General features: G+C 43.1%; 1 protein-coding gene across 1 annotated transcript in view; it reads left to right on the forward strand.

The window, feature by feature from the left end:
• LOC143930664 (alpha-2-macroglobulin-like protein 1) overlaps positions 1-26,754 on the forward strand; it is a 159,658-nt gene that overhangs the window by 88,014 nt on the left and 44,890 nt on the right. The window contains exons 17-24 of the mRNA XM_077455165.1: positions 6,822-6,930; positions 7,617-7,695; positions 11,280-11,505; positions 12,807-12,927; positions 15,388-15,509; positions 18,635-18,686; positions 26,387-26,470; positions 26,555-26,731. Coding sequence (XP_077311291.1) covers positions 6,822-6,930; positions 7,617-7,695; positions 11,280-11,505; positions 12,807-12,927; positions 15,388-15,509; positions 18,635-18,686; positions 26,387-26,470; positions 26,555-26,731 — 970 coding nt within the window. The remainder of the gene's footprint in view (positions 1-6,821; positions 6,931-7,616; positions 7,696-11,279; positions 11,506-12,806; positions 12,928-15,387; positions 15,510-18,634; positions 18,687-26,386; positions 26,471-26,554; positions 26,732-26,754) is intronic.

The following is a 26,754-nucleotide window of genomic DNA, read 5'->3' on the forward strand; positions in this document are numbered from 1 at the left end:
ACAGGCAAGGGGAGAGGGGCATGGACAAGACAGTGTGTCTTCTGTCTTTGAGAGCAACCGAACAAATCCCATTGAAGTCTATAAGACCCGCACTTAAAAAATCAAAAGTGCCCATTTTGAAGGCTTATATGTAAGTGATTGGGCATACAAAGGGTATGGGGGTCCGGGTACTGCCCTGGGGGACATGTATCAATGAAAAAAAGTTTCGAACAGCTAATGGACCTCAAGTCGCATCAAAGTGTGACCAAAGTAATGCAGGGACTACTTTGAAGTTGCTTCAACTTGAAGTTGCACAGATATGAATGGTACTCATTGGAAATCATGGGGTACGGCTTATCATGTGACTTTGCAGTCCCGAGTCGTATGACAAGTTGCACTGGTGGAAACCAAACCTTAAGGCTGTCTCAGGTTCACTTTCTTGTCAAAATAGCTATGCCTATAATACTGAATTTCTTCAGAATTTGCTGGTTTTCTGGATTTCATATCAGTCCTAATGCCTTTACTACTTAGTAATTCCATTCCTGGGACCAGTTTTGCAGCTTATAATTGCTGGGTTCCTAACTTGCTCAGTATCAGTCGCTCACCAAGTAGTAAAGCTGAGGAACTAGCAATTTTATGGAGAATGTTAACAATGGCAGCCTATGTATTCCACTCCCTTTTGACCCAGTTGTGAAAAGTTTATTTGGCCAAGTTCTTTATAGATGTGGTGGGAAATGACTCACTGGTGTATTATTCAAGAAGATCCCAGAATGCTATTTTTTTTTTTTACATTTAGCAGCTACCATAGCCCATGACCCTCGTATAATAGATGGGCTACTATCCCCCATATTGTAACCATATATCTTAGCCACTGCTACGTCCCCATACTCCCCCCAGAAAATGAGACCACACCAAAACTGGAGTAAATAATTGGCCGTAGCAGTCAATTAACTTTGTTTATTAAATATTCAAATAAATTAACATCAATAAACATAACTGTATAAAACTGTAATAAAACTGTAGTATCCGTTAACTCCACCCGTTGGTCTTTGCAGGAAAAACCCACCACTCTAAACACCATCTCCAACCTGGCAATGCGGTACCTTAAAACTAAAATAGGCCTCCAGCTGACCTGCTGGCTCGGAGACACAAACCACTGACCGCAGTGCACCCGGTAACCACCTTCCAGCTAAAACCACCATTAGCTGGACCACCACCCACGGGCCCCATGTCACCAATGAGTCCCGCCCTCTTCCATAACTGGGGTTTAACCTCCACCCGCAAAGACCAACACCACGCCACAGCACACCAGGGGAAAACCTTACCCTTGTGTGCCCCGCCAAACCCTCAAGGCTCTCTGAATTCCATCCTGCAACCCCAGGGCCCACAAGTCAATCCCAACGTCATTCAGGTGCACACCATCCCACCTCAGGTACCGCCACGTGTCCACCTCCAGTTCCAAGTGGCGAACAGCCAACCTCCCATTTCTAACCACGAAGCCACTGACCTCCTTGTTCACCTTTTTTCTTGCCCTATTGAGCTTGTCGACAGACCTGGCAAACCTCCATGAGGTCCTAGCCACCATGTCTGACCACACGATGACCATATGCGGGTAGGCCAACCGAAGCTGCCAAAAATCTAATTTGATATCCCGCACCAGGTCCAACATGGACGTAAGGCCTAAGTCATTGCCCCCAACATGTAAGATCAACACGTCAGGAGGCCTACTCAGACGTGCAAACTTATGCACTTCCGAAACCGTCCTCCCCCACAGCATACCCGGCACCCCAAACCACCTGATACAGGCATCTTGTCTGGAAAAGCCGAGCTGCCTCCCCTCGGGTCGAACATCTCCTCTCCTAGCCCCCCAATACACGTAGGAATGGCCTACAATCCAGACCAGGCCCTGAGTTCCACCTGTAAGAAAAGAACAAAACAACCCCATAACAGTCTGTAGCACCCAAAACCATGACACTCACTGAACCGTAATGCCCCCCCCAACCAAAAATCAGTTAAACACCCAGCAGATGAGGGCGAACATACGATCGGAACCTCCTCGACTCCCACCTCCCAATCCGTTTGACAGCCGCCTCATCCAACCCCCACCTAACCGCTTCCGTCGCTGCCCCTATACGAAACGAATGGGAAGAAAATTGCTGATCACCCAGCCCCAATGCCGCCAAACACTTCTTAAACACCGCCACTAATTGAAACCTAGAGAGCGATAACCCATCCTGATGCACCAGCAACGACCCCCCCCCACCTCCGGCCGCAACGCCAAAAACCCCCTTACCAGCTCCACTGGGCACAGGGGAGAACCGTGCAATGCAAAAACTTGCACCTTCCTGCCCCTGCCCCGCTGATCCGTTTTCGACCGCTGTAACCATATTGACAGCCTGTCTGCCCCGCAAACCAAATTCACCACCCCCAACCCCCCATGTTGTCGCTTAGAAGGGCTCACCAACTCACTAATCCTGAACGCCCCAAAAAATGCTAAGGCGAACGCTGCGCGGAACAAAACCACCTCATAGACCGATGAACAGGTGACCCCCACCTGTGTCAACAACCTGCCCAGCAGCGCAAAGGACACCGGCCGTCTCGTGTCCCTGCTCGGCTTAGCGCGCCTGTAACCCCTCACCGCCTGCTTAACCCAGAAATCCTTGGTCAGATCCGGCCAGCCCTGAAACTTAAACCAAAACGCCAGACCAGCCAACTTCTTGTCCAGCCCTGACACTGACACCCCCCCTTCCATCTGCCTTGAAACAAAACACAAAACCAGCACCCGCCGATCTCGCGCCTCCTGCCCATCTTCCACTTCCCGAACCACAGCCAACCATTCTCCCCACACCCTAAGGTATGCTGACCACGTAGCTTCGCTCACCGACCTTCTGATCCAACCGGAGAGTCGTCCAAGGCAATCGTCCATAGCCACTCGGGACAAGGGACCCCGCACAGCTCCGCCCCCGGTGCCAACTCCCGGAATCGGTCCCACTGAAAGCGAGACAACGCATCAGCAATGACGTTCTCTACTCCTGGGAGATGAACAGCATAAATGAACACGTTCAACTGCAGGCACCGCAAGACGAGATGCCTGAGTAACCGGACCACGGGGGCGACGTTGCCATCACCTTGTTAATCACCTGGACCACCCCCAAATTGTCACCATGAAAACGAACCTTCAGGTTTCGAAACGCATCCCCCCATAACTCCACCGCCAGCACCACCGGAAACAGTTCCAGCAATACCAGGTTCTTCACAAACCCCCCCTCCTTCCAAGAGTCCGGCCACGGTCCAGCGCTCCACTTACCCTGAAAGAAGGCCCCAAAACCTGCCGCCCCCGCCGCGTCCGTGTACAATTCCAGATCAAAATTGCTTACCGGACCCGACATCCACAGCGCCCTGCCGTTGAAATTAGCCAGGAACGTGTGCCAGCACTCCAGGTCATCCCTGTGAACCTTCCCCAAGCGCACGTAGTGCTTAGGCGACTTCACCCCTGCGGTACTAGCCGACAGCCGTCGGCAAAACACCCTTCCCATCGGCAAAATGCGACACGCAAAATTCAACTTGCCCAGCAGCGATTGCAAAGGCCTGAGTTGAACTTTCCGCAAACCTATGATCCCGCGAACTTCCGCCTTCAACTTGTCCTCCGGCAGTCGACATTCCATCCTGTCCGAATCTAGCACTATGCCCAAAAAACTCAACACTGTCGCCGGCCCCTCAGTCTTTTCCGGTGCCAACGGGACGGCAAACTTCTCTGCCACGTGCTCTAACGTGGCCAAAAGGATCGCACACACCTCCGATGCAGGCGGGCCCACGCAGAGAAAGTCGTCCAAATAGTGTATGATCGAATTCACTCCCGCGACGTCTCGCACCACCCATTCAAGAAACGAACTAAACTGCTCGAACAGTGCGCAGGATACCGAGCAACCCATGGGCAAGCATCGATCCACGTAGTACTCCTCCTGCCAGTGACAACCTAACAGGCGAAAGCTGTCCGGATGAACTGGGAGCAAACGGAACGCCGACTCCACATCCGCCTTAGCCATCCGCGCTCCCTGTCCGTACTTGCGTACCCAAAACACAGCAGCATCAAAAGACGTGTAGGAGACTGCACAAACTTCCAGGCCAATCGCATCATTCACCGAACCCCCTTTGGGAAACGACAAATTATGTATTTACCTGAAACTTGTTGGGTTCCTTCTTTGGCACCACACCCAAAGGCGATATTACCAAGTCCGGAATTGGCGCCGCCGAGAAGGGACCTCCCATGCGGCCCAACACCACCTCCTTGCGCAGTTTTTCCGTAAACCACGTCCGCATGCTGCAGAGCCGATCGCAAATTGCGAGCGACTGGGGGAGCGGTGACCAGTCTGGATGGAATATGAAAACCCTCTGAAAACCCCCAGGCCAGCAACTGGGCCGCCTCCCTATCGGGATACCTATCTAGGAAAGGCCGCATCTTTTCCACTCTCACCGGCGTTTTCCCCCTTTCCAACCGCATCTCCCGGCCGACCTTTTCCTTGCTTAAAACAGCGGGACAGGGGGTGTCCGCCGGCACAGCCAGAACATTCGTGCTTGTACTTGCACGACCCCCCAAACTTGCAGGCTCCCTCGTTAAACTGCCAACACAACCCCTTTTTTCTCGCGGCCGATAGTCCGGGGCTGGCAGACCCACTGGCCCCCCCTGGAAAAAACTGACTCGCTGGTCTCGCCGAAGTCATCAGACGCATCCAAAGACTGATGTCCTTGTGGTCCCACCGCAAGGATGGGCGGATCGCCCTACGCTGTCGGAATTGTTCATCATACCGCAGCCATGCCGTTCCCCCGTAGACTCGATATGCCTCTCCCACAGCGTCCAGGTAGCAAAATAATGCCGAGCAGTGTTCCGGGTTCTTCTCCCCAATCACACTTGCCATGATCGCGAAAGCCTGCAACCAGTTCGCAAACGTCCTGGGAATGAGCCTATAACGCCTCTTCTCCTCATCCTCCTTCTTGCTGGCCTCCGGTCTAACCCTGTCCAAGTTAAACTTTTCCAACGGCAGGAGCGCAAAGATCTCCACGTATTCCCCTTTCCAGATCTTCTCGCGCACCTCAGGCTTTAAATGAGCTCCGAGGGGCCCCTCCAAGCACACATATACCTCGCACTTCGCCGCATCCGCCAACCTAACCAAATCCTGCTTCTTCGCCACTTCCGCAGCGGTCTCCCCCGAAGATTTCGTCGCCTCTGCCTTGTCTGACCCCCCCACCACCTCCTTGACGGGTACCGCCGGCCCCGCCACGGGCGCCGCCACCGGCTCCAGCGCACGCACAGCCTCCGGTGCCCCTGCCCCCCCCTGGAGCCACCCATGCAGATGCCGGAGCCGCAACGCCCCCCCCCACCGGGCTCAAACCTGCCCACCAATTCTTTCAAACTGGCGAGAAACCCCTGGAACCTGGAATCCACCCCGGCTGCGTCGCTCGCTAGCGACACCGGAGGGGAAGGCAGGTCGCCGCCGACCGCCCCGCTGCCCATGTCCCACACCCTCCACCCCCCCGTCCCCCACCCCCGACAAACAATCCCGTGAAAAAAGCAAAGCAGTCTTACCGTGATGCCTGGAGGGGGTCCCACCAGCCGAAGGTCCCGGCCCGACAGCCGCCGTCTGTCCCTGCAGCCCTTCCTCGTCCAACTGTGACAGCTCCCCTTCCGAGCGCTTTGCAACCATCTCGTCCTCACCCGCCGAAGGCCCACCAGCAGATACGTCACTGGCTGCCGGGGATCCGCGGTTCGCCACCTTCCTCTGCAGCGCGCCAGATCCGCTTTTGGACTTCCGCAAAGCCTTCTTTGGCCCAGACCATGCCTGCTCGCTGCACCGCCCACAGCCACCACCAGCTGCCGCCTGCATTGCACCTCTGTCCAGCACATCCGCAGCCCGCCCACCATCACAGTCCTGGAGCGCTCCGTCCGCCGCCTGCTGTCTATCCAAGCCAGGGCGCCTTCCATCCGACCCCATCCATCCATCCCTGGGCCCCCACCCTCCAGCCCCAGTCTCAGCAGCCTCAGTATCCAGTCCTCCCCGGCCACCACGTCCAGGCCCCGCCCCCGCCGACTCCAGGCCAGAAGCCAGGGCCTCCCTCCTCCTCCCAGTCCCCCTGCTGGGCCCAGCCACTGCCGCAGACATGCCAGCGCCGTCCCCCCCAAGCCTCTCAACAGTCCTCCGTGGGTGTGCGCCCCCCCCCGCCCGCGAGCACCGCCGCGCGCTTCGCCGGCGGCCCCGAGCAGGCCCTACCCCGCCGCTCCGTAGCACAGTCAATAGGGAGAGAGGGGGGGTCAGGGGAGAAGCGAGCCGGCGGCCTGGAACGCCGCGCTCGCACCGCTCGAGCACCTACCTCCTCCCAGCGCCGCCGACAATCGCTCCTCCAGCCATCCAGGTCCCCTGGACGCCGCTTCCGCCTTCAGCCGGGCGAACAGAGCCTCCACACCAGCCATGCTGCAAGCTCTCTCCTCTTGGCCAGACTGATCTTGTGTGGGAAGCCACTCCCCCCTCTGGATGCCTGCTCCTCCGCCCCCCTCCCCGCATGACCAAAGCCTTATTTATTTAACCCCCTATTCACTCTGTCATGCCGCCCTGCGCTTAGTGCTTTTCTTTACTGTGCTCCGGGCTCTCTTACAAATTATACTCAGAAAAAGTTTGCTGAAACCCTTGCAATAAGTATATAGGTGACATTTAAAAAAAAATATATAAAACTAGAGGTTCACCTGAACAGAACACAGTCAACAATGACAAACTGGAACAGACTATGCATTTAGGTATTTTATTTCTTTATTTATTCATGAAACTTAATGACTACCTTTGACTACCTAGGCAAGCACAATGATGTTAATCACCAACACTCGTGTCAAGAAGCCAGTGGAATGTGTTGATAATTTGGTTGCTGCTCGTCAAGGAAGCAAGAAGAAACATGGCCTGAAAGGTACTTCAGGTCCTTTACTTCATGTTAATGTTAAATGCAGGTTATAACAAACAATGTACAATATTCTGGTAATTCATACCAATTTGTTGTATGTCTTCTCAGAAATTCTCTTGAATCTGGCCCTGACCCTTCATACATAACACTGCACTACAACTTACCTCTTTAGGCAGATATCAAGACCTAATATATTTTCTTTAGCCTCTGATCTGATATTTATTGCTCTGCCGTCTACAAATGCACCATTTTATTTAGTCTCCTTATAGCTGAACACTAGATAAAAAAAGCTAACACAAAGTTAAAATACTTTTAAGGGAGTTGTTTTCCAACTACAGAAAAAACGCTATCCATCCAGTCCTGAATTCTACAAAGCACTGTCACACAACATAGTAAATACGGTTAACATTCACTTTGCAAAGAATACCCAAACACATGCAAGGAAAATTAAAGGAAAATCAGTACTTTTGCTTGCCCATGATTGGATAATAAAATTCAGTATAACTCTCTATCTCATTTACTAAACTAAACGAAAATTCATTTGCAAAGTTGATGAGTAATTTTGTCTTTACTAAATCAATCCCAATGTGTACGCCTTCTACATTTTGTTTTATAACAGATTTTATTTAATTACATAGCAGCTTCTTGTACCGTATCACTATTACTTTATACATTTATTTTGTATCCTAAAGCCAAAGAAGATGAGGTCAAGCAGCGTTCCCCCAGAATTTCCTTCCCAGCTACCTGGCTGTTTGAATTAGTGGTGGTGGGGTAAGTACATTATTGTTCAGTAGGGATGAGCAAAGTGATTTCTGCAATTTGTGACCAAAGTGACATCTCGCTCAATGAGCTGCTTGGGTGAAATTTGCTTGAACTAAACCATCCTTATTTTATTTCTTAATTTAGACAGTGTTTTTTGGAGGGAGAGGTGTATTTCAGATATTTTGGTTTAGTTTTCCTTATAAAATATTATTTGAATTTGCATTTTTCTAGGCGTTGCTTCACCGCCATAGGTGGTTTTGCATTTTTGTGTAAATGTTAAAAAAAAAAAAAAACATTTTTGGCCTGAATGTTACACAAGACACCAAAATATTATACATTTTTAAAGCAGACACCCTAGAGAAAAAAAATGGTAGTTTCATTTTTTTATGCCACACAATGTAAGTACAATGGTTTAGGACACACAAACATTCAATGAAAAATACACTAATGTAAAATGTAGGGCACACAAATACAATAAACTGACTTTTTTTTTTCTTTATATAAAAGGTGAGTTTGCACTGATTAAATAGATACCCAATATATCAAACATTAAAATTTTATGCATTCATGAAATGGAGACAAACATAAGAACCCTATAATTTCCATAACCCCAAAAAAAGTCAGGTCATCAGTTTAATGTTAACTGTGAATAATGGGCCTAGAATCTCACTTCTTTACATTCTCCATACTGGCGAGTGACATTGACACCAAGATCCAGAAGTAACTTTTTATACATTGCTTCCAGGTCATTCAAAGGAAGTGGATATCAGGAAACTGACTTCTCTGGTCTCCTTCCCCTCTTCCTGGAGGCACCTGCTCTACTCATCCCAGGTCCATCAATGGGCATGCAGAGCCTGGGAAACATGGCAGGGGCCCACATGGGAGACCAGGAGTAATGGGGGTATGTGGAAGTTTATTCAGTGAATACACAGCCTCCAGATTGCTTTCACCTGACAGCTGACAGTCAGCTTGTCAGATTTACACACACAGTGACTGACTCACACTGGGACTGTATGTAAAACATCCCAAAGCCACCAACACAGTTTCTGCTTTGGTTGCAGTAAATTGGTAAATGTGTTATTTTCCTCTTTCTTTTGCTGTTTTTTCCTTTTATTTATATATATTCGACACCAGATTAGTCAAATGGAGCTTCTGTAGCCATCAGGAGCCATTTAAGGGAACATTTGGGGTTAATATAAAATGAACATCCATGCTCACCTTGATACAGCTGCCAGCTCTAAGACAGAGAATTGAGCAATCACATTACTGCTGATTGGTCAGCTTTCGTTCTTCTCAGAGCTGAAATCAGTGACTGTCAGTCACCACTCTCTGCCCTGTCGCTCCAGTGCTTACTAGAGTGACAATTTGGGGGGAGAGTGGGAGCAGTTGGCTTTGGCTCTCAGCAATGCACTAAGAGCCAGAGCTAGCTGTTAATAAGGCAGCTGGGTGGATCCTGAGAATATATGTTTAGCATCCTTCCAGAGCCTGTTGCAGCTCTGACATCAGCCAACATTGGGCTTTACACTAAGCAAAATTATAAACTCAACCCTTTTTTGTGTTTTCCCCTATTTATCATGAGCTGAACTTAAAGCTCTACAACTTTTTCTATGTACACAAAAGGCCTATTTCTCTCAAATATTAACAAATCTGTCTAAATCTATGTTAGTGGGCGCTTCTCCTTTGCCAAGATAATCCATCCACCTCACAGTTGTGGCAAATCCAGATGCTGATTAGACAGAATGATTATTGCACAGGTGTGCCTTAGACTGGCCACAATAAAAGGCCACTCTAAAATGTGCAGTTTTATCACACAGCACAATGCCAAAGATCGCAAGTTTTGAGGGAGCGTGCAATTGGCATGCTGACTGCAGGAATGTCCACCAGAGCTGTTGCCCTTAAATTGAATGTTCATTTCTCAACCATAAGCTGTCTCCAAAGGCATTTCAGAGAGTTTGACAGTACATCCAACCAACCTCACAACCACAGACTACATGTAACCACACCAGCCCAGGACCTCCACATCCAGCATCTTCACCTCCGAGATCGTCTGAGACCAGACACCTGGACAGCTGTTGCATAAATTGGTTTGCAAGAATTTCTGCACAATCTTTAGAAACCATCTCAGGGAAGCTCATCTGCATGCTCGTTATTCTCATCGGGGGTCTCGACCTGACTGCAGTTCGTTGTTGTAACCGACTTGAGTGGGAAAATGCTCACATTCAATGGCGTCCGGCACTTTGGAGAGGTGTATGTGTATATATATATACCAGAATAGTTAAAGGGAGCTTCTGTAGCCATTAGAAGCAATTTAAAGCCTATTGCCCCCTTTAGAACCATGAAAAAGCTTACCCTAAAGAAAACTTTTTTGGGTTAATATAAAATGAACATCCATGCCCACCTTGATACAGCTACCAGCTCTAAGACAGAGAATTGAGAAATCACATTACTTCTGATCAGTCAGCTCTTCTTCTCAGAGCTGAAATCAGTGACTGTCAGTCACCACTCTCTGCCCAGTCATTCCAGTGCTTAATAGAGTGACAATCTGGGGAGAGAGTGGGAGCAGTTGGCTTTGGCTTTCAGCCATGCACTGAGAGCCAGAGATAGCTGTCAATAAGGCAGCTTGGTGGATCCTGAGAAAATGTTCAGCATCCTTCCAGAGCCTGGTGACATCAGCCAGCAGTGGGCTTTTTTTATTTTATTTCACCTTTGCCATGGACTCCAACGCATTTGACCAAAATGATAATATTTTGCCCAAATCTCTTGAACATCACTGAGATTTTGGGAAAATAAAAACTGTTAGTTTTCCTCATCCTTATTGCTCAGCTTTAATAATTGATTATGGTAATTAAAGAACTAATACAATGAAACAAAACATTTATGTGATTTGAAGGTTTTAATAGTAATAGATTCAAATAGAATATGTGAGAGTGACATATAGCATTAGGGGGCTGATCGGTGTAAAAAGCAATGTGTGCTTTTGTAGTTTATTCACAAGCCTGTATCTTTTAAACTGACAACCTATATAGAGGTATGGGATAAAAGCTGCAGGGCTTGTCTGCAAAAGCCTGCCATTGCACTCATGCTCTACTGATCGCAGGTACTGTGCTTTCCAGGCTCCTGCAGGAAACAAAAATGCATGTTTTCAGCAAAAATATGTGCATTTATTTGTTTTTCAATAAAGGTGAACTTCTCCTTTAAACATGTGGGCAAAAAATGCAAAAACAGCTCTGGCAGCGAAAGGATTCAATAAAAAAAAGTTCTTTGAAGCAGAGGAGATTCTGGCAGGCAGGTGTAACTTTCAGTATCAAAAGTATTGTGCCTACAGGCTCCGTGTATGGAAATCCATCACCAATATGGTCACCATATGTTCATTAATATCTCAACTTACATACAGGAGACAGTACTGGCAGCAACTGTGAACTTGCAGATTTTGAAAGATGTTGTCACCCTCCTTGTAGAACTGCAAGTGTAGGTGGATCATACAACTATTTTTGCCACCTTAGAAATTTATTGGTAGATAAAACCGTTCTATATAAAATGGTTTCAACTGTGTATTAAGCAGTTTGCCTTCATCAGCCCCTTTTCTCTTACAGCCCAGAAGGCCATACTGTGCTAAACCTGAATACACCAGATAGTATCACCAAATGGGAGACGGATGCCGTGTGCTTGGGAAAATCTGGTATTGGGGAGATCAGAAATGTTGGGCTCGTCACCTTCCAGACTTATTTCATTGACCTAATTATACCTTACTCTGTGGTGCAAGGAGAGAAATTTAAAATTGATGCCCAGATCTTCAGCTACGAGAAGAAATGTATTTTGGTAAGACCAGCTCCATGATCTAATCACATACTCCAATGCATAGTATCTGGCAGTAACTCATACCAACCAATCAAAAATATGAATTTAACATCTTTGAAAAAATAGACCATAAAACACTGTGTTGTTGATCGTTGCCTTGGTTTTTGAACAATGTAAAAGTGCTTCATGTATCCAAACTCACAGTTAAATCATAATTCAAACTTCAAGCCTTGCAAGCATTGACCACAATCAACAGCTTTGCGATGTATCAGAAGAGCTTGTATGTCTCAGAATACAGAGAAAGTAAGGCTGTTAAAAGCTCCTGTGGGAAGTCGAGCCCTGACATTTTTTTGTAGCCTACATACATTCTGCACTTGACCTTCAGTTTCATGCCAAATCAGTCAAGGCAATGAGTAAATACACAGAAGATGCTGGTGTATTTTATACTTCAGGTGTCAATATTTTCACTCCAGTCCAGAGCTTCAAAAGACATAAAATGAACAAATAAGTGTACATAAATACAAAACTTTTTTTTCTTTTAAAATTATGTAGCGTAGGGGATGGTTAGGACTCCTTTCCTTTTTTATTTTTCCTTCTATACCCATAAGAGTTCCCCTCACCACTTCTCCCAGTGTAGAGAGACCTGGAAGTGAGATACAATATCTGCAAAGTGAGAGGATATCCCCTCTAAGCCCCCGTACACACGGTCGGAGATTCCGGCAACCAAATCCGTCTGCGTAATTCCGACGGATTAATTCCGGAAGAGGTCCGGAAGTGATGTTGCATACACACGGCCGGACTAAGTTGTCAGAAAATCCAATTGTACATAACGTGATGACGTTATTTCATTACGACGGGACTACGTTCAGGCTAGTAGCCAATAGCTTTGGTCTAGGAATTTGATCTGAGCATGCGTGGCACTTTGTCCGTCGGAGTAGGCTACACATGATCGGAGTATGTCCGATCGGAGCATTTTGTTGGAAAATTTTACCGGCAAGTTGGAAAAGTTGGTCCATCGGATATTCCGACGGAAACAGTCTGATGCAGACCACACACAGTCGGAATATCCGACAAAATGGTCCGTTACATTCCATTAATGTAATATGGTGCTTCATTGGACTGCTACTAACAGTACTTGTACTATAGGATAAGGACAATCTTAGGCTTCTCTCATAGTACAGAACAAAGAGCAACTTGGAATTCAGTTTCAGCAGCATGCAGTGGGAAGAGATTTTCTATGCTGCTATTTGAATCATTATATTAAATAATTCCACATAGATAAGTTTGCCATCTCACTTTCTAAAGTGTTCTCATCCTTACAGGTGGCAGTGTCTCTATTTGAAGTTGATGGTATCCATACAGTTCAAGGCAAAGACCAAGCCCGATGTGTCTGTGATGGTCATGTCAGCCACTTCAGCTGGGATGCCACAGCTACAAAACTAAGTACTGTTCAAATTTATTACAATATGTTTTCCTTTTACCCAGGAAGGGAAGTTGTCAGCTCTGCCTGGAGGCTGTCATTCATTGACTTATAGCTCTCACTTGATTTTGACTAAAGCTGTACTGAGAGAAATGGATGATAAGGCAGATTCTAAGGCAGGCCATAGATGGTGCAAATTTCTCACCTGCAACCATGGAATGCAGCCCTCAATTCCCCCATCAACCCACACCTTTCCATTAAGCCATTGTATTCTCCCAGAGGCGAGGTGGGAGGAGCCATTACCGCCTAGAGAAGACGGTGATTATTGCTAGCGGCTACAGCAGCCCCTAGCAATAATTGCAAGTATATCCGGCAGGCTGGTTGTACCCAAGTTCATCAATCAATTTGATACATTCAGTCTACTTACACACGATTCGAACACACGTTCCTGATGATCCATCTGACATTCAAACTAGACATGTGCACTGCCAAACAAATTAGTTTTTGTTTCACTTATTTTGGGGTTTTTTCATTTTTTGGTTCATCCGTTATGATTGACATTTGTTATTTTGAAGAAATTCAGAAATGTAAGAATTCATTAATTTGAAAATTCATAAATTTTGAAATTTCGTAAATTTTGAAATTTCGTAAATTTGGAAATTTAATAAATTAGAAAATTTCATAAATTTTGAAATTTGAAAATTTGTACATTTGAAAATTTTGTAAATTTGGAAAATGGAAAATTTTGAAATTTGAAATTTGAAAATCAACAATAAATAACAAACTACTAAATTTTAGGTATTAGAATTTGCTTTCAAATCTGGCGGTTAATTAACTTAACAAATACAAATTTATCTGAAGTTATGAATTATCCGAAATAACAATGTTGCATCTAAACGAATAGAACGTAATGAATTAATAATAATAAATAATAAAAAGTTTTTATTATTATTAATTAATTAAGTTCCATTTGTTTAGATGCAGCATTCGTTATTTCAGATAATTCGTAACTTTGGATAAATTCGTATTCTTTACGTTCATTAACAGACACATTTAAAAGGAAATTCTAATACCTATAATTTAATAGTTAGTAATGGTTATTATTAGTTATTTCAGATTTTAGAGTTTTCTAATTTTCGTTCTTATTTTCAGATTTTCTTTCTTGCAATTTTCGGATTTTCATTCTTGTTTTTGGATTTTCATCTTATTTTCAGATTTTCTTTTGAATTTTCGTTCTTATTTTCGAATTTCAGAATTTTCAGATTTTCGAAGTTCACTTGGCACAGTCATTCACTTTGCATAGAATACTGTAATTACTAACTACATACAACAAAATGTAAAAAAATATATTTTTGCTTCCATACAAATACATGATAAAAGTCATCAGAGTTTTACTTCATGCACTAAGCGAACAGAAAATTCCACTGCGATATGAACAACCTAATTGTCTTTAGTAAATCAACCTGAATGACTTGTATGGTGTGGAATTTAGAAAGTAATAATAATCCTGTATATACCAGAGTTCTGGATAAAAAGTTCACCAACAATGTATCAAGAAACGGTGGGCACAGCTCCACCCACTTTTCTTAAATCAAACTCAGTGGCCACCATGAAACAATGTCTAAGGCTCAAGAAGCATGGATATAAAAAAAAGCGATCAAAATATATTCTTTATGGTTTATTTGAAAAAGATTAAGCTACCAGGCTGTACTGTTCCTCCTGTGCCACCCCATTCACATCATCTGATATAGCATTAGCTATGGCCATGATCAATGATCTCACTATAGATTGATACTCTTAAAAAGTAATAGCCACAAACAGGGCTTTTTTTTCTCAGAAAATAGGTTCAGGAACTCAACTATGCCCGCCACACTTGCATATCTGCCAAATGGCATCAAATAGTAGCTCTTCCCAACCCCCTCCCTCCACTGCCCTCATCTTCTCCCCTTTCCTTAAAAGCTCCACCATCTGTCATATGTCTTACCTTTGTTGCAATATTAAGCTGAAACACCTATCCGGCTGTAGTACCTCCCAGTATACTATACTATACTACAGTCACTTGCAAGGTAGATTATGCAGTAGGAGTATCAACAATTGGTCACCAGGGAAAAAATGGAGACCACAGAGGGTGCAGCCTACCACGCACCCTCTCCTGCCTGTGACTGCACTGAACCTTAGGTACCTGTTCTGTATCTCCCTTGTCCCTGTCCAGCACTCAGTGGGATCTGCATAAGAGATCTGACCTGTGAGAGCTACTGGGAGATAAGCTATCACTTGTAAACACAGAAGCTGGACTTCAATGTTACCAAGTGCTAGTAGTGAGCAGGAAGAAGAAGACCTGAGCCAGAGGTGGTGGAACTGAGTTCTCCCTAGTTCCTGCTGAAAAAAAGCCCTGGCCACAAAACATAAAAATAATTAAGGAATTTGTATTTAATAATGAGAGATCTGGTCGGATGATAAAGTCATACTATTTCATTTTTCAGATGAGATAAAGATTCATATAGAAAGTGGATCTCTGCAAATTGAAGGGGACTGCAAGGAAGACCATCTTCTGATAACAAAGGATCACAGGATGGATTCCATTGAAAAAACTATAGTGGTCAAGGTGAGGAGTCAACATGAAGTTTAAAGAAGAACTACATGCAAAACTTTTTTTTAATAATTTGGGCTTATAACCCCTGTCAGGGTTTTTTTTTTTTTGCCATCAGTGTCCAATTGGGGATATTCTCCTTAATTTTCTGTTCCATAGCAAAAACAGGAAGTCAGAAAATGTCCCTCCTAAGTAAAGGAATCCCTGATTGTCACCAGGGTTACCAGAACTAATATCCCTTTGGATGATTTCCCTTCTATTGCTGTTCTGGAGACCACCTTAAATTAAGGAGTTTCTTTTACTTTCACTTTCGATGACAAACAGGACAGATAGAGAGTAAATCTCTCTAACAAGGGTACAGACACCAATAAAAAACTTGTCAGGGGTTATAATCCCTCTCAACTTTGTCCAATGCAAAAAAAGATTCACCTTAAATTGTATATTAAAGTATGTATGAATGAACAACTGTATAGCTCAGGGCAGGCAGTTGATTGATGTGGAATGTAGTTCCTCATCTGTGTTTGTAGCGTTTCTAGAAGGCCATGCCTTCTGTTCCTATAGACTGCAGCTGCAGTTTCACAATAAAGCTCCAGCTGGGCCCCCTCTCAATCAATAAGGCAGGAATGGCCAGGGGGTATAGTGAATAAATTGACTACAGGAGATATAGGCATGCTATGTGTTGGCATGGCATCCTGTACCTCTGTACAGTAAGTGTATGGATGCAAACTGACCACAGAAACATGGACCTGTTTCCATGCTTGCCATGGTAAGTTTACACCAAGGAAAATAGAGATTAGCAGGATCAACCAGGTATCTGACAATAAAGGAGGTTATAAAAAGGAATACACAATGCAATGTCAAGAATATATGTGGACAATATACACATAGTTAAAGTTTTTATTTGAAGAGTAGATTTATCTATTGCCATGTTTAAGGCATGAGTTCCTTGACTTGTAGATCCTAAGGCCTCGATTACATGTGCAGTAGTTTTTCCCACCCTTCTAAAAAGAAATCTGCAGTAGATTGCTTTTCAGAGGCATTGACAGGCATTATAGGTGTTATATCACCTCCATAGTGATGTTTTTAACTAGCGAAAACCTGCAGCAATTACATTTATACAACCTGTCGCATTTGGCAAGCAAAACCGCCGCCAAACATGACCCATTAAAGTGAACAGGACTGTTCTGCAACCACTTTACAGTAGTGTGTAATGTACGCTGTTGCCACATTGGTCCCATGCACTTGAATAGGTCGTGTTTGGCAATAGTTCCTCCTGTCACAAATTGTATAATTTCCACTGCGCTACAACCATCCCATTATGTGCTCACATGGCTGCTGGACGTGTTATCTTGCAGCTCAGTGGTCTGAGGCCTGTAAAACTTCGGCTCACCTGTCTATCTTTACCGAACCTTGGCTGCCCATGTAAACAAAGCCAAAGATAGCGGCAGTGAGGCCAGAGAGAGGCAGCTAGCACAACAAATTTAAATGTTTAGTGATCCAGACAAAAGTTTTATCTTTCACTGCTTGTTTGGTCACTGGAATAGGAATAGGGAAAATATCTTTGACAGGGACACAATTAAAAGTTGTTTTATTACTATAGTGGGACAGCAACTGGTGCAAATTCTACACAACTGGCACACAAACAGCGATAACGATGTAGGCATGGTACCAACACTTCCCACGATATAAAAAATAAAAATAAAAAATTCTCTGAAGTTTTAAATTACTACTGAAATAGATATTTTATAGATGGGAAACTCCTATCCTCATATTGATTAGTGGTTCCAAATTAATAATAACTACTGCAGTAGGGAACAGACACAAAAGATACGCTCAGCATCTTTACAAATAACTGTTCTCCTTTATTATGATGCATTTGAATGTTTTTATACACGTGATTATGTAGGTATCACATTAATATTACAATTTTATGTTTATGGTAACAAGGGGCGTTACATAGGCAGGCTAATTCCAATCCGGACTCGAAAGAATGCAAAACATGTACTGAAAACATTATCAGTGCTGTGTGGACAGTGAGGGCAGTGTGCAATACATATAAAATAGAATACAATTATATACAGAATTTACAAATTTCCATTACACTACTAAACTGCAGGCTGATATATAATCTCACCATTGTGTATGGTATTGGGTGCATAAAAATCATCCTTTTTTATAGAGGTCGACCAATATGGGTTTATCTCTGTCCAATGCCAATATTTAGAAATCGCGGTGGCCGATTGTCAATATATGATGCCATTTTTTGTTTTGTTTTTTTCTTTTTTTTTGCCTTTTTTTTTTTTTCTTTTTTTTCCCTTCATCTCATAAAATCTAACATTTAAGTAATAAGAAGTGATACAGAACATTTATTAAATTAAGCTTTTATGAAACACAACAAGCCTCCAATCTGCGCACTTGCATATATCATTTCTATTAAAAAAAGAATGCATCTTAAATATTAAATACAAAAAAAAGGGTTAACTTTACTGTTTTTTTTTATTTATTAAAGTGTAATTTTTCCAAAGAAATTGCACAAATATCGTGTGACATACAATATTGCAACAACTGTCATTTTATTCTCTAGGGTCTCTACAAAAAAATATATATAATAATATATATATATATTTATGTTTGGGGGTTCTAAGTGATTTTCTGGCAGAAAATACTGGATTTTTACTTGTAAGCATACACGTCACAAAAGATTGCCTTTAAATGGTTAAACTGAAATCTTCTACACACAAGAGTTCATTCCTTTGATAAGTGGAAACAATGTATCTCTTTGCTTCTTTTATCAGAAATGTTCTGACTTGTCAGGCTGCCCAGATAGACTCAAGTCACTCTGATGGGGAGACTGACTTACATTGACTTCTATTGCAGAAGTCATTTGCAAGTCGCGCTGTGCGGGCTCATGCTGAGTCGTCCTGCAAGTCAGATCGCCTCTGTGTGAGCCGGCTAATGCATAAATGAATCTGCCTAATTTGCAGCACAATCGGCCGATGCCGATTAATTAAAAAATGCCAAAGATCGGCCGACTTCTACTTTTTTTACATACAATTGACCAAATTACACGTTTCTGTCCCAATATCAGCCTTCAGTAATCGTATTACTTCAACATTTTAAACCTGTTTATTTCTTTTCAGCCCATGGGATATGAAGAGGAAATCACGGAGACTCATCTTCTATATGCTAACGGTAAAGGAAAGATAGTGGGCACAGGATATTCATGGACAGAGCTAAATATATACATAGGAGACATGTTCTTTCTTTTCTGAATAATCAGACTGTGAAGACATGTCTTATGTGCTATTTGTTGCATAGCAAGCACAGAGTGTAACACAGGCCACTGGTTTATTCCTAGCTGACCACAAAACAAATACCTATACTTTTTTCACCTGTTGGATCTACTATGTGATACCAGTGTTCTAAATTAAGCTTGGGTTCACACTGGTATGGTGCGGGAACCAGCACAATTCCAGTGCCGGTTCCCGCAACCCATCTCCTTCGCAGGCAGTTCACACTGCCCTCTGCGAACCGCTGTGGGTGTCGATACAAAGTTAATGTCACCCCAGGTCAGTTCACAGATTGCAGTGCGAACTGTGAATTTGGACAGAAATCGTATCGCGTGTGGGGGGAAGGTTCCTGCACCTTTTTCATGCAAACCCAATGCGAGTTCAGCCATACAACTGTACGGGACTCATTTCAAGAGAAACTAAACTTTTTTTTTTTTTTTTTTTATGAAACATTGCTGGCAGGTAGGCTTTTATTGCAGAAGAAACTGTGTATGTCTCTTCTGCAATAAAATCTCCTCCTCTGCCTGTTGGCAATCTTTTTTCTGAATGTGAACTGAGCCACAATTTTTAGCTCAGTGTACATTCTCGGCATGCATTGGTGCCAAGATAAAGTAACTCCGCTCCATGCATAGGAGTTTTTTCCATCCTGGGCTGGCCAGTCAAGGTGGCCAAATTCCCAGAAAAACACCATTCAAACATGTCAGCTGTAGTCCACTTCACAGATAAGTATAACATAATGTGTAAGTATTATGTGCATTCATTATTTGTCATTGTCAAAAGTTTGTAGATTTCACCTCCATAACATCTCTAAAATTCGCCCCTTTTTAACAAATGAAACCACCAAGCTCCTCATTCACTCCCTTGTTATCTCTCGCCTTGACTATTGCAACTCCCTTCTCATTGGCCTGCCTCTCCACAGGCTCCTCTTCAGTCTATCATGAATGCTGCTGCCAGACTTATCTACCTTACCAACCGCTCAGTGTCTGCCAACCCTCTCCTCCAATCCCTACACTGGCTCCCAATCACCCAGCGAATTAAATTCAAAATAATAACCACAACATACAAAGCCATTCACAACTCTGCCCCGAGCTACATCACCAATCTTGTCTCCAAATATCACCAAAATCATCCCCTCCGTTCTTCTCAAGACCTTCTACTCTCAAGCTCTCTAGTCTCCTCCTCCCATGCTCATATCCAGGATTTCTCCAGAGCCTCTCCAATCCTTTGGAACTCGCTAACTCCACTGGTCCGGCTATCCTCTACTGTTGCTGCCTTCAGGCGATCCCTGAAAACTCATCTATTCAGGGAAGCCTATCACATCTCAAACTAATCTCCTACCACTTCCATCAGCTCATTCCCGACAGTTATAACCTTTTGTACCACCTGCCCCACCCTATTAGATTGTAAACTCTTCTGAGCAGGGCCCTCTTAATCCTCTTGTATTTTATTGTATTGTAACTGTATTGTCTCCTTTTTATATTGTAAAGCGCTGCGTAAATTGCTGGCGGTATATAAATCCTGAATAATAATAATAATAATAATTATTTCACTTCTTTTTATATCAATACTGCTAAAGTTTTCCCACCACGATGCAGATTTACATCTCCTTTTAACTGTTAAGTTGTAAAGTATCCAGCAGATTCATAAAGATACTTTTAATTAGCTTTTCTTTAATTATGGCCAAGAAAAAAGAACAAGCATGCTTAATAAATAACAATATAAATATAATTATTCCAGGGTTACAAACTGTTCCACCATGACCTTCAGTTATATTACAGACAAAAAAGCACTTAGTGATCATTCAGAAGGTATATCGGATATTTTGTTAATCCTCGAGGAGGAACTTAAAGTGGAACTAAACTGTATTTGAGTGCCCCAAACTAAAAATGCTTTTCAATTCATTTTTAACCACTTAAGCCCTGGACCATTTGGCTGGCAAAAGACCAGAGCATTTTTTGCGATTCGGCACTGTGTCGCTTTAACTGACAATTACGCGGCCCTGCGACGTGGCTCTCGAACAAAATCGATATCCTTTTTTCCCCACAAATAGAACTTTTCTTTTGGTGGTATTTGATCACCTCTGCGGTTTTTATTTTTTGTGCTATAAACAAAAATACTTATTCTTCTACATATTTTTGGTAAAAAAAATTCAAAATTTGTGTTTATTGATTGGTTTGTGCAAAAGTTATAGCGTTTAAAAAATAAGGGATAATTTTATGGTATTTTTATTATTATTTTTGTTTTACTAGTAATGGTGGCGATCAGCGATTTTTATCGTGACTGCGACATTATGGCGGACAGATCGGACACTTTTGGTGCTATTTTAGGACCATTCACATTTATACAGTGATCAGTGCTATTAAAAATGCTGTGTAAATGTGACTGCCAGTGAAGGGATTGAACACTAGCGGGCACTGGAGGGGTTAAGTGTGTCCTGGGGAGTGATTCTAACTGTGGGGGGGAGCGGTTATGTGTGACATGACACTGATCACCGTTCCCAATTACAGGGAGCAGAGATCAGTGGCAATGTCACTAGGCAGAACGGGGAAATGCTTGTTTACATCAGCATTTCCCCGTTCTTCCTCTCCGTGAGAGGATCGTGGGTATCCCTGGGGACATGGAGTCCATGGGACCCGCAATCACACTCACGGACTGCTTCCTAAAGGGCAATGTACTGGTACGTTAATCTGCCTGTACGTGCCCTTCTGCCAACGTATATTGGTGTGAGCCAGTCTGCAAGTGGTTAATAGTCAAAGCAAACTTACCCATCTGTCCATGTCTCCATGCTTTATTTTGTTGAGGAATCACTTTGAAAAACACCCTCCTAGCCAGGAAGCAACTGATGAAAGGTAAAAAATAAAGTTTAAAACTAGTAAATATAATATACATCCCTATCTATTTACTAATGCTAGCACCATAGGGGTTAAACATAGCTAATGTTGACTGAAAGCGATTGGTTCCGATTTAACAATAAATTCCACGTTTTTTTTAAAGGGACACCCCCTATTCTCATAAAACAAGCTAGGACACTCTTTACCAAAACCACACACTCTGATACTGCTGAATAAGCTAAAAACTTTCCTGTAAATGCCAGTAATTTGTGAGTAAAAAGTAGGAAAAAACCTTGAGGGGAGCCACCAACCATTCCCATATTGCACAACTTCCAATTAAAATTTGGAAAAAAGTGGAAATGAAGTGGACTGATGAATACACTTCTAAACATTTCCAAAAGAAAAAAAAATTGCCTTTATCTATGACTGGTACCTTGGTTATATAAAATAAATACAATATAAATATTGAGTCTGTATGGGTTTACCTCTAGAAAATGTTACTATACCAGTAAATGACGTTTATACCTTTTTCCCTACCATAATTTGACAGGAAAGCTCTGTCATCCCTTACTTATCAAGAAGGGGTAGACTTTGTGTTCAATTGCAGGGAGTAATCAGAGAAAGTTAAAGCAGACCTTCAGTAATTTTTTCATCTTTCCATTTATTAAATCGTCTGCCCTTGTTTTATCTTTGGATAGTAAAATGTTTTTTTTTTCTGCCAGTAAATACCTTATACAGCCCACTTCCTGTTTCTTTTCTGGTAAAAAGCCTAGGCTTATGACATCATGCACAGCTCTCTTGCGAAAGTTTGCCAGGAAGGGGGGGGGGGGGGTGAGTCATAAGAGGGCCAATGAGAGCTGCAGAGCTGTAGGTGTGCCTCTGTGTCTGTGCAAATCCAGGAAGTGAACAGGCAGCAGCTTCAGCTGCCCACAGTCAAGATGGTGGGAGAATTCTGCAGCATATTTGGCTAGTACAGGATTACAGTATATATAAAATAATATGCAAAGTGGTTGGAAGGAAGCTTCAGAATGGCAAAGATGTTTTTTATTAAAAATTATGTGAGCAGACTGCAGTCCCTCTTTAACTTAAAGTCCCTGTATGTACCATAGCTTTTTCTTTAGGAGTATGGAAAAAAGTCACCTCCCTAAACTGGAATGCTTTCCTGCAGCGTACTGTAATCTTAAAGTGACTCCATCACTTTTTAAAATCTTGGCATCAAAGACATCCCTGCAATGAAAATGAATAATATGTACCCCTCCAGTTGCTAATTATAACTATCTATACTAGATACGCTGGTTATGAAATTCCTGGAGTGTCGGATGCCTGGTCCACACTGCATGCTGTGGTTCTATACTGTGATTCCTACATCACTACAGGACACAGAGCGCAGCAGAGGACCACTCATCCAAAATACCTGGAGGGTTCCAATTATGAAGCTGTTTCAGCCAGCTCATGAAGAGATCGGTGCAGGGAAGGGATATTTATTAGACACTCTATTTTGCAAAGATGTCTCTGATTGTGATAAAAAATACACAACGGTTATTTTGAGGCACATACACACTATATTACCCATAAAAGTTTAGACTGCATCAAATAAATAGCTATCCAACATGTCAAACCTTAAAACTGCGTGCACCTGTGGAATGGTGACAAACTTCTGGACCAAAAATGTTCCATAGGAGATGCTTTAAAAACCCTTACAGGTCATCAGTTTAAAGTTAACCATGAATAATGGCTCAAGAATTACTGATTGCACTCCAGCTTGTGTGACAATCTGCAACATGTGTAGTGCAAATTAACATATTTTTAAGTTAAGCAGGGCACCTTGATGATTGTGTTTGTAGTTATGTGGGGGCTCAAAATTTTGGGGGGTTTACGTGCTTGAGTGTAACTAAAAGTCCCCGTAGCAATCACATTTTGTTATGAAAGGTCTTCTTTAATGACATATCAAGGGTCTATTACACTATAAATGTCTTACCTGCCTTTCACTGAGCAAAAATCATGCTTCATTAGCTTCTTCCCCAGCCACAGGAGCCAGGAAAAGTCAGAGCCGAAACCTGGAAGTAACATTATGCAGTTCATTCTAGATAGGGGAGCTCAGCAATTTGGATATTCACTGGTTTCCCTCCCCTCTACCCAGTGGTACCCACTATGGGGGTCCTGGACCTGCCAGGGTGGACAGCAGAACATGGGAATCATAGGGCGTGTGCACTACCCAAGGTCCATGGAAGTGATCTGGTGGCACATCCACCTTACAGTCAGCTTGTCAGATTTACACATACTCCCAGATGCTGTAATATCCAGGAGTATGTGTAAAACTCATCACTGGTACTGATGTATGGCAGATACCAGTGGCAATGAAAGGGTTAAACTATATCAGTTTTGGATAGTGTAGACAAAAGAAAACGAGAGGACAGTGAAATCCTTGATTAGCTGTCTTTGGAACAAGTGTTCCCATTTGAGGATTTGCTCTCTATTCCTGGTCTGGTGATCACTCAAAATTTTTGATTTTCTTCTCACTCTCAATCCCAGTGATAATGTTCACAGGACAAACAGAGTGTGAATTTTTGCAGTAGGACAGAGACGGCAACAGAAGCTACACAGACATCCTAAACCTACCCTACTCTTATTCAGGAACCCAATAGTTCCTGAATAGTATGCTTTCATTGATGGATTAAACCAAATGGGATTTAGAGAATTTAAAGAGTTTAAATGACATTAGGCTAGCAGTGTCTTATTCAATTCATAGGGAATGCAGCATTTAACCCCAAAGAAGCCACTGATTTAGGGGTCCCCTGATTCCACATGACAACAACCCTACTGGCAGTGCCAAACCTTCCAACACACCAAGGCTAAAGAAAGATGTTTTATTTTGAGAAACACCCCCCCCCCCCCCAGTCTCTGTCTTTTGCACCAGAGGAAACACTACAGTAGGGATGGGCTCAGATGTGTTCGGATTCTAGTCCCAACCCACCTGAGCAATCCCACCAGGAAGCCGTTACTGCACACCGCCAATCATGGGCAGTGAGGCATTTCCCGCAACTGCACATACACATGCTCTGACTAGGCTGCTCCTGATTGGTAGTATGCAGTTACAGATTCCTGGCAGGATTGCTCAGGTGAGTTGGGACTAGACATGTGCAAAAGGAAAAAATTTGTTTAGTTTCGTTTCGTTTTAATTCGTTAATTCATTAATTTCGTTTAGTTATATTCGTTAACTTCCTTAAATTCGTTTTCGAATTTCGTTTAGTTTTCTACCGAATTCGAAAAATCGGCCACATTCGAAAATATTTCAACCAAATTCGAAAATATTTCTACCGGATTCGAAATGATTTCAACATGATTCGACATTATTTCAACCACATTCGAAAATATTTTGTGACCCGAATTTAGGGCCATGTATCTCGGGGTCACTTGGTGCTAGAAACTCCAAATTTGGATATGTTGTAGTGCCAGTACTATTGTGTTTGCATACCGAATTTGGGGTTTCTAGCTATAAGTGACCCGGAGATATGTGGCCCCAAAATCGGGTCGCAAAATGTCATTCTCTGCTCTAATAACTAATAACATTTTGCGACCCGATTTTGGGGCCACATATCTCGGGGTCACTTATAGCTAGAAACCCCAAATTTGGTATGCAAACACAATAATACTAGCACTACAACATATCCAAATTTGAAGTGTCTAGCCCTAAATGGCCTACATGGCCCTAAAGTCGGGTCACAAAATATTTTCGAATGCGGTTGAAATAATGTCGAATCATGTTGAAATCATTTCGAATGCAGTTGAAATAATGTCGAATCATGTTGAAATAATTTCGAATGTGGTTGAAATAATTTCGAATCATGTCGAATTCATTCGTTATATTTCTTTCGTATTCGTTGTAATTTGTTATTTTTTTATTCGGACATTCGGATGCATCCAAATGTCCGAAAGATGCAAAATTCGGCCGAATTTTGATTCGTTACGAAACGAATTGCACAAGCCTAGTTGGGACTAGGATCCGAACATGCCTGAGCCCATCCCTACACTACAACAGCCAGCTCTCCAACACAGCAGCCCACTGTCTGGTCACCTCTTACATCCGATATCAGACTATCCCTGAGCCCTGGTTTCTATTTCATTTTCCATCTTCCTCCAACACTCAGCTTCTGGGACTTTAAGTCCCACATAGGTTTAAAACACTGAGCCAAATCTATCTGGGGACTACCATCCCCACAAGTCTTTGCTCCTCCCAGCAGTCCTCAGGCAAGGGAGACTTGGCCATTTGTCCACAGGTTGCACTGCAGCCAATTGTGAGGCCTCTGTATCGAGGGCAGTGTGCCTTCAGCAGCTGCAGCTGCAAATACAGCCCTGTGGCTGTGTCTTTCTCTCCCCCTATCTGTAAAGCAGAACAAATAGCCAGTTAGGTGTGCTGCAATGCTTTATTGCTAAAAAGAAACATACTGATACGAGGAGAATGAAGTGACGGAGTTGAGCTCATCAGTGTGCTGCTTTTCCTTTCATTGTCCTATAATAAGGGGGGAGGAACAAACCGTGTAGGAATTTGTGAACTGCAGTAAATAAAACAGCTCCTGTATATGCATTTCATCTGTATAATTAACTATTTGCCCGAAGATTATCTTTTACATATATTGTCTGCTCTTATGTAGTGTTAGACATCAATGTAATTTTCTAGATGTGTTTGTAACCTTTCAGCTTTCAAAATGTCTTCTAGTGTTTGTGTTTTCTCTTGTTCATCCCATTTCCCTTTTCTCTCATTTCATACCAGATATCACCCAAAAAGTATCATTTACATTAAATATTCCAGACCGGATGATTCCAGGAACTGAACGTGCTCACATCATTGTTGTAGGTGAGAACCAAATACTGTAATATAATTTTATAGGACATTTATTTTCCTTTCTTTTCTCTAACTATAACAATCTTATTTCGGCAGGTGATATCATGGGCAATATCTTCGTTAATTTGGAGAATATAATTCATTTACCAGATGGATGTGGGGAGCAAAGCGTATCTAAACTATCCAGATATTGCTATTCCCTTGAATATCTGCAAAGTACCAATGAAATCACACCTGAAACCAAAGAGAAGTTTTTGGAACACATGGTTGAAGGTAAGTTGGGCTTTCAAAAACAA

This window comes from Lithobates pipiens, unplaced genomic scaffold (genome assembly GCF_037356315.1).
Source record: "Lithobates pipiens isolate NorthernLeopardFrog02 unplaced genomic scaffold, aLitPip1_a1.2 Scaffold_25, whole genome shotgun sequence".
Lineage (NCBI taxonomy): Eukaryota > Metazoa > Chordata > Amphibia > Anura > Ranidae > Lithobates > Lithobates pipiens.